The 8,837-nt window shown below is 45.4% G+C and overlaps 1 protein-coding gene across 2 annotated transcripts in view; it reads right to left on the bottom strand.

Annotated features, from left to right (window-relative positions):
• Window positions 1-328: 328 nt before the first annotated feature.
• Window positions 329-8,837, bottom strand: part of CHCHD6 (coiled-coil-helix-coiled-coil-helix domain containing 6) — a 220,847-nt gene continuing 212,338 nt past the window's right edge. For both annotated transcript variants that reach the window (XM_018553928.1, XM_018553927.1), the window contains one exon: window positions 329-579. In XM_018553928.1, coding sequence (XP_018409430.1) covers window positions 556-579 — 24 coding nt within the window. In that variant the 3' untranslated portion in view covers window positions 329-555. The remainder of the gene's footprint in view (window positions 580-8,837) is intronic.

Genomic DNA, 8,837 nt, shown 5'->3' on the forward strand with positions numbered 1-8,837 from the left:
CCCTTTTCTTTAAAACAAGTAAACATCAAGTGCAATAAAGACACATGTTATGAAATGAGCTATTGCTGTTCATGGCAGCAGCCATTTTGTAAACCAAACTTAAGGTACCTGCAGGTAGATGACCGTCAGAATGGCAGATGACAGTCGGCACAATCTAATCACCGAAAGGCCCTTGTGCTATTAAGGATCTTTTTGGAAACACTCTCACTCTAACCCCCATACTGAGCCCGACACAACCCAACTGCAGCAAACAATTCTGAATCGGTTGCTCGGCTTACAAATGTTGGATTGTGTAAGGCCAAATTGACTTGGTTGGCTACCATTTGTCCCTCCTGGCTGTTACTATTGCCCTGGGGGGCGGGATTTAAATTTGGATAACATAATGGCCGCCTCCTATGTTGGCTCAAAGCATTTTTTGGCAGGATTTTCTATTATAGCAAAAGTGTCATAACCCTATATCCGAAATCAGACAATGTAAACCCTTCGTTTTCCCCATGATGAATCTCCAGTCGATATGGTCCTCCTCCACCTTCTTCTGTGTTGACGTTGGCTGGATTAGCCGTGATTGAATAGAAGATTCTGAAAAACACAAGAAAAGGTGCAAGAGTGAGACAATGACAATCACAACTGTTCCACTTAAAGGGGATTCGTCATGAGAGAGGCAGGGTGGCTGTTAGCTGGGTTGTGATGATTATCCTTTAGTCTTACTACTGTCAGAGTCAGTCATCTAGAGCAATTAGGAAGTTCAGGAGTCAGTGACCCAGAATGTACTGTCAGGAAATCTGCCACAACCCTGAACCCTGGGAGGGCCAGCGCTCTGCCACAACTCCGTCTACTAGATAGGTCACAACTCTTCCATGATTCCATCTACTAGTTAGAGGATCAGAGCTCTGCCACAATTCCATATATTGGTTAGAAGGTCACAACTCTTCCACAACTCCATCTACTGGTTAGAGGGTCAGAGCCAAAAACCCATCTATTGGTTAGAAGGCCACAACTCCATCTACCAGCTTAGTGGATCAGAGCTCTGCCACAATTCCATCTATTGGTTAGAAGGTCACAACTCGTCCACAACTCCATCTACTAGTTAGAGGGTCAGAGCTCTGCCAAAAACCCATCTATTGGTTAGAAGGTCACAACATTTCCACAATTCCATCTACTGGTTAGAGGGTCACAAATCTTCCATGATTCCATCAACTAGTCCAGAGAGTCGGAGCTCTACCCCAACCCTATCTATTCGTAAGAGGGTCACAACTCTTCCATGGTTCCATCTACTAGCTTAGAGGGTCAGAGCTCTGCCACAATTCTATCTATTGGTTAGAGGGTCGGAGCTCTACCTTAAGGCCTGGTTCACACCTGGGCGTTTTACAGTGCGTCCCTACGCGCTGAAAAATGCTCAACATGTGAAAACCAATGATTGCCTATGGGCATGGTTCCCACCTGGGCGTTTTACAGCGCGTAGGAACACGCTGTAAAACGCCCTACGCACAAAGAAGTACAGGAGCTTCTTTGGGGCGTATTTGTCACGCGTATCCATTGGGATACAGCCAGGTAGCCCTCGGAAACGCGCATTTGTGGCGCGTTTCTTTTACCGCAGATCGCGGTAAAAACGCGCAGGAAATGCGCATATTCCGTATGCCCAGGTGTCAACCCAGCCAAACTCCATTTATTAGTCAGAGCGCTGCTGCAACTGCGGTGCACTTAAAAAAAAGAACTGCATGCGCACATCACCAGAACACGGTGGTGTAAACCAACCCATCTATGATAAGGCAATTTGCCTCGTCTTGTGTCTTAAACATTTTCCCAAGGAAAAATACAACATGGTATCAAAAAACTGGCCAACTATTTTCTAAAGGGAATGGGTTTGAAGGCAGAGTTCCCCATAAATGTATAGGATAGTCCAGGCTGGTCAAGCTGAAGAGGGAATTGGCCTGATTCCGCTTCTCTCTGCATTTCCAAATTGCCCAGTGGGGTTCTAAAAGCCCAACTAAACCGAGAGGGCAAAAAGAAACTCAACAATTCTGCCAGTACACAACAAACTTAGACTGTGTGCAGGCCAGGGGGAGAACTTGTGTCTGACCTCAAAAACTGAAGATTTGCTTATAGGAAGCATTTAAAATTGTTATTTGTGCCTATGCAATATACTGAATATTTTAACTTTGGTCATTAATTACTTATAAGTATAGCAATGCACCTCCCGGTATGTAAGTGTGCCTAGGCACTCCTGTGTCTACAGCCTCATAGCTGTACACCTGCATGGTGAATATCTGTAAAAAAATAAATCAAGGCAGCTTGAGAAAGCTGGTCGGATGTCCAGTGAAACATCTTCAAGAAAAATACTGCGAGTCCAGTTGCCTTGACTTTTTTACAGATATACCCCATGACCTGGACGAATGAGAACCTTCACAGACATCTGCATTGTGAGATTTATCACACTGCTGCCTCTGCTAGTCTCACCAGGTTTGGAGTGAGATTTGGTGATGTCCCTCCTGTGCTGCTCACTGTTCTCCTTGCTGCAGACCCTGACCTGAGGAAGCAAGTAAAATAATCCGTGCAGAGGTTAGTACCAGTTTCCATATGATTTACCGGTATGGTGATCGCTGCATAAAATGTTTTCTGTCATATCCGGTGGAACGTGCGATATCAGATTAGTTACACACCTCTCTGAACAAACAATTGAATCATCTCACACAACAACAAATCCATCAACCATACTAAACATCGGCTTCCAGCTGCAGGTGAGGTTGTGCGCGTCTTCGAGGAATATATATTAAAAAAAAAAGAAACCCCGTATTTTATTAACCTGCCCGGGAATAATAATAAAGACTCTGTAAAGAGGATTTCCATTAAGCTCTAACTGCATGTAAAAGGAGCACATAATATACTCCAGATACTATTTTACAACAATGAATGTTTATAAAAGAGTAAAAAACTATTTAAAAGAATTTTAAAAAATTGCAGCTGTTTGTGACTATCACCCTGCCCCCCTCAAGGGTGGTCACAGAGATGACGCTCCTTCCTTTGGCTCCCTTTTTTTTATTAATTGGAGAAATGATTGCATAATATGGATATATTTTTGTCAGAAAAGTATTGGGGTGCTCATGCACACAGACGGCTGAGCCCATTCAACATAAATACCAGCATACCTTCCCCCCCTCCAGGGAGCCACAGGTGCCAAATACAGCCTGCCATGGAAGTCAATGACGTGGGTATACACGGGTACTTGTGCACAGCTGGGTATGCATGCCGATGTAAAAAACATGCCCAGATAACATACTGTATATACCGGTGTATTTTCCCCCTCCAGGGAGCCACATGCAGCCTACCATAGAAGCCAATGGCTTATGTGGGTATATACAGGTATTATGTACAGCTGCGTATGCATGCCGACATAAAAAACATGCCCAGATAACATATATACCGGTGTATTTCCCCACTACGGGGAAGTGCGGGTGCTGTGAACAGACTGCTTCCTACCTGCGGCTCTCTGGAGGAGGGAAATACGCCGGTAGTTATGTTGTCTGGGACCAGCCACTCATGTGCATGAGACCTTAAAGCAGAGACAAATGATTCTATTCTTGGGTGTCTGGTTAAAGGGCCTTGTCATAATGAGCCTGATGAAGGGACCCAGAATGGCCCCGAAAAGCTGCCTGCTTTATGACATGATGTGCATGCGCCAATAAAGATGTGCTGGTGACATACCTCATCTGTCTGGTTTAAGGGCTAGTTGAGCTGGGGCCACACTGGCCTCCTTTTCCAGCACAGCTCCAACTCACAGACAAGGTAAATTCCTTTGTTTTATAGCAGTTCAGTTCAAAGAACCACATTGCAGGTGATGTGTGTTGAGCAAAGTATCGCAGTACTTTTTTTGAGTGCAGCACGGTGTGTCAAGGTGCAACCTCAGTGCACCACAATGTGCCGATTGCAATACAGTTCTAACACACACAAAAATAGGAAACGGATCGGCACATCAGCACTGTAACTGCCAGTGCCCACCAGCGGTTGTGCTTTCAACATGACTTAGGGCACCATTAAATGTGCCGGAACGCACTGGATAGCATAGTTCAAGGAGCGGGAGGGGGCGTGGTGGTGCCAATTCAAGTTAATGAATTGGCACGCACCAGAACGCGTGGCACAGCAATGGCTGAGGTGCGGTGCAATCGCAAAAAGTAGTGCACGCATTTTGGTGCAGGTCCTCGCACTGGGGGCGGGAGGCGTGGCTGCGGTGCCATTGACCTTAATGGCACCACCACGCCTCCTTCCGCCCCAGAACGCAGGGAGGCTTACTCTATGCGATCCAGTGCGTTCCGGCCACTAACCTTGCCAGAGCGCACTCTATGTGGTGTGAAGAGGCCCTATGAGAGGTGATACATCTGCAGACCTTTTGAATTTGTTTGACAATTGAGATAAAACTATTATAAGATTTAGAGATCTCGGCAGCCACGTCCCTGGAACGTATAGAACAGTTTATTTAGACCAGAGCTCCTCTTTCCTTTTCTGCTGGTCAGTGTCTTCTGTTGATATCCCCATATTTCATAATTGACAGGCTTCCTGCAGACCGGCCTTGTATCTGCTCCGCTACGGCTTTAATTGAATCCGCTTTGTTTTTGCTGCATCCTTCTGGGTGTTTAGTCTATAGATTTATCTGGTGGAAGAATTAGGAACACAATGACCTAAATGTGGCCACTCAATACCAACAAATGAGCAGGTCTGGCGCACCCATGACACAAAAGCAGGGCTATATTTACTATAATAAGACATATGGGCCATTGGGTAAGTACTGGGGGTCCCACGAAGCCTCAAAATGTACAAACCGTGATTTTTGTATTGTTTAGTTTCCACCCGTTGCTCTCCTCTGAACATTTGCGGCTTAAAGCAAAAGTGATATACAGGCAGTCCCCGAGTTACGTACATCCGACTTACATACGACCCCTACTTACAAACGGAGGCTATTACTGTGCAGCAGGGGGGTCTCAGGCTGCAGCCAAAGTATACCGCTCAGCATTTCAGTAGTTGTAATGTTACCACACTCGTGCCGACAAGGAGTGCCCACCTTTTCGGGTCTGGTTCATAGTGCTGTACGTACATTTCAGGAAGTTGGCTCTTGTTAGACGTGCTGACGAGGGGTGCCCGCCTCTTCTTCCCGGGTCACTGTGAGGTTTTCACTGCTGTCTGTATCCTCATTAGAAAGATTTTATCTCACTTCCTGTCCTTGAGACAACAGGAAGTGAGAGGAAATCTACCCCTAGGAAGGGAAATTCACTCCTGTACGAGTGGTCATGGGAAAAAGGTGTCGCCACTGAAGCTTTATCACCAATCCTTGTTTCCACGACAACGCAAAGTTTTCAAAATCCATTTGTCACAGGGACAGGAAGTGAGGTGAAATCTTCTGAACAGGGGCAAAACAAACATTACATGGGGGTTAACCCTTCCCTATGCTATCCAAATCGAAAAACATTTTTTTTGGCTGGAGTTACACTTAAAATGTTTTCCCGTTCAAACTTACATACAAATTCAACTTAAGAACAACCTACAGTCCCTATCTTGTTTGTAACCTGGGGACTGCCTGTATACCATTGAAATACATACACAGTAGCTGTTTCGCCTACCAAAGGATTCGTATTTTTGGCCACCAAGCCCGGAGATACGCAAAGCCGTAATAGAGAACACAGTCAGCCAAGTGACCCGACTTTTCACTACTACAATTATGTAAAGCAGCTAAGCCCCCACCCAGCCTGGACAGTGACGGAGCAACAACGTGCTGATGAGGTCATATCTCTGCTCTTTCCTCCTGCCGGTATGTGCCTTACCAGCAAATGTCCACCACAGGCCACCTGTTTGGTCCCTGATGCTGCCCCTCCGCCTCCTAGTCTGAGTGCTGCTGTACAGGGAACTAAAAGAGTCTGAAGTCAAATGCAGGTTAATACTATCTGCATCTAGAAATACTTGCCAGGAGAATAGCTTGATTCACCAAGAGGATGGGAAGGGAAAGGAGGTGCAGAGAGCAGTCAGAACATTCACTGCAATTCAAGAAACATGAAACCATCTTTTCCTTATAGTGACAGAGAAACATTACCCGTATCTTTGAAAAAGACAACAAAGGCACCTTTGGAAATCCATAATCCATCCAGTTGCCTTGACTTATTTTTTTTAAAGCTATGCCATGACCTGGATGAATGAGAACCTCCACAGACACCTTTGGAAATGTTTAGTGATGACAATCTACAATCAGATACTTCTAGATCATTGCCGGCTTTGTATTCTTTGCATTCCTGATTTCTCTTTTGTTCCCCAGTCTTCTGGCAGTGACCATTTTTACTAAGGGCGGGTTACTAGCTCTCCCTTTACCTCCTGGAACTCTGGCACATGTGACTAGGACATGTGACCATGCACATCATCTCTGGGGAGGAAAATGCCTTTCCCTGAGATCTCGTGAGGTTACAGATGAGATTTCCCAGCAATGCTCTGCTGATGTAATCTTCCCAGGATGCAACGCTTGGGCACATTACATCATTAAAGCCCGGGAGGACCAGGAAGTGGAAAAACAGTAATTGTAAGTAATATAAAAATATGTTTGTTTAACTAATGAATGGAAGATGATTTCATATCAACATGCCGAGCTGAAAGCTGATTAGATTGTTAGTGAAATGGGGTAAAGGTCCGCTTTCAATCTGAAATTTACATACCTTTATTCTGGCTGGTCTGGCTACATCATGGAGACTTCTTCTTTCCTGGTGGCGGTGGGCAGTCCTTTCTACTGCACTGAACAGTGATCATTCAGTGCAGTAGTACTCTGAGTCCAAGCTGTGTGATGACGTCCCACCCCAGGGGGAGGGTCTGTGACAGCCTGGGCCCAGAGGAAGTGTGTTGAATGGCGCTGGCCATCATTCAATCCAGGAGGCTGGTGGCAAAAGATGCGCCTAGGCATAATGTCTACAAAACAGCCTTGAGCAGCATATGGTTAGCTAATTTTTCACTTTATATAAAGCTGTGCTGTCAATGATATGACGTTACAGAGGAGAAGGTGGCCATCATTATTGAAGGGTGTCAAGCAAAGGAATGCAGTAAAAGTTCTAATCGGCTACATCATACGTATATAAAAAAAAAATCATTCCTACACAAGCTGTGTCTATTACTGAAGAACTCACTCGCAGGCCGCATTCAGACGACGATTAAAAGACAAAAACTTTGAAATAAAACTGAGCAGTGTTTTAGATGACTGAAAAGCACGGAGGGGGGAAAAAAAGCCACACACACACACACACACATAATAAGTACAATTGAAGTCTGTCACGCTTAGAAATAAAGCAAAACCGCCCCAGGATAAAGTGACATCGCCGGGCCTAATGATACAGCGCATTCTCTATTACCAAAGGGAAGGATGGTCGCCTTCCGCAGGGATTCTATAGAATGTTCCGTCTTCACAAACTATCCCGACACCCCTGACCCCAAATCTCAGCGGGCGCCACGCGGCGGCTCAAGGAACATTTCACCCAGCTCTTGTGTCACAGACATAATGGGCAAATTACTTCTTGTTCCCGAGCCAAGCAAGGAATAAAAAAACACACACAAACACTACATCGGTTAGGCTAATGACTCCATTACATTGTTGTCTTCCAGCGTTATCACCCCTGTTGTATCTCGGAGTATTGTCCTCCCGATTCAAGTGGCTCCATTTTATTTTAAAGATATTGGGGCCATTATTTCCTCACGATGAGATGCCCAATGCCGGTTACGGTTTTAATTTTTTTCCTCCCCAAAATTAAAGGTTTGCTAGAAGCCAGCATGGGGTCCTTCTTCCTGGCTAAACGCCCCAGCAGTTTTGTCTTTTGTTGCATAATTGGCGTCACCTGCCGGCAGCCATTTGTTACTGAAATGGGTACTTTGTGGACACACAATGGAGACAGACAGTACGCTGGCAATGTTGTCAGATGTCGGGAAAGCTGTGCCATGGAACTCGCGTCGGGTGGATTATTAACATCAAATCTGAAAAAACTCAAACCTGACTGTAGACTCTACAAATCATATAAACTGTGTACACTGAGTGGCCGGATTATTATATACACTGAGTGGCCAGATTATTATGACCACCTGACGTTTGTAGGCAAATTAGCTATAATTTGGCGGTGAAGTTGCTAGAGGGCCAGACCATTATAAATAGGGAAGCGGGTTGTTTACGGCAGTAGAAGTGATTTTTTTCTGAAGATACGGGGAAACAATGCGATTTAACAGTCTGTGAACGTGGGATGATTGTTGGCGCTCAGAGCCATGGAGCGAGTATCAGCAAAACAGCAGAATTCGTTAAATGTTGTTAAAGTGTTTAAAGACTGGACTGTCAGCTGAAAATCTGGGTCTGAATGCGCGAATTGTGGCCGTCAGCGACTAGTCAATGGTAGGGCAGAACGGAGAGTGGCAAGACTGGTACAAGACAACAGAAGGACAACAGTGCATCAAATGACTGCAGATCTTAATCAGGGATCCTCTCAAATGATCTCTGAACGCACTGTTCGCCGTACACTGCATCGTATGGGGTATGGAAGCCGAAGGCCTGTTCCAACACCTTTGCTGTCTGCAGTTAACAAGATAAAACGTCTCCAATTCGCACAGGAACACAAGGATTGGACAGTCGAGCATTGGAAAAAAGTCATGTGGTCCGATGAATCACGTTTCCAGTTGCATCATGCAGATGGCAGAGTGAGAATTTGGCGGGAACAGCATGAAAGAATGCACCCCACATGCATGAGTACAACTCTTCAAGCTGGTGGGGGCCGTGTTATGGTTTGGGGCATGTTTTCCTGGCATGATTTGGGCCCTTTAATTCGTGTGGAACAACGTCT

Source organism: Nanorana parkeri, unplaced genomic scaffold (genome assembly GCF_000935625.1).
Source record: "Nanorana parkeri isolate BGI_ZX_2015 unplaced genomic scaffold, ASM93562v1 scaffold135, whole genome shotgun sequence".
Taxonomy (NCBI): Eukaryota; Metazoa; Chordata; class Amphibia; order Anura; family Dicroglossidae; genus Nanorana; species Nanorana parkeri.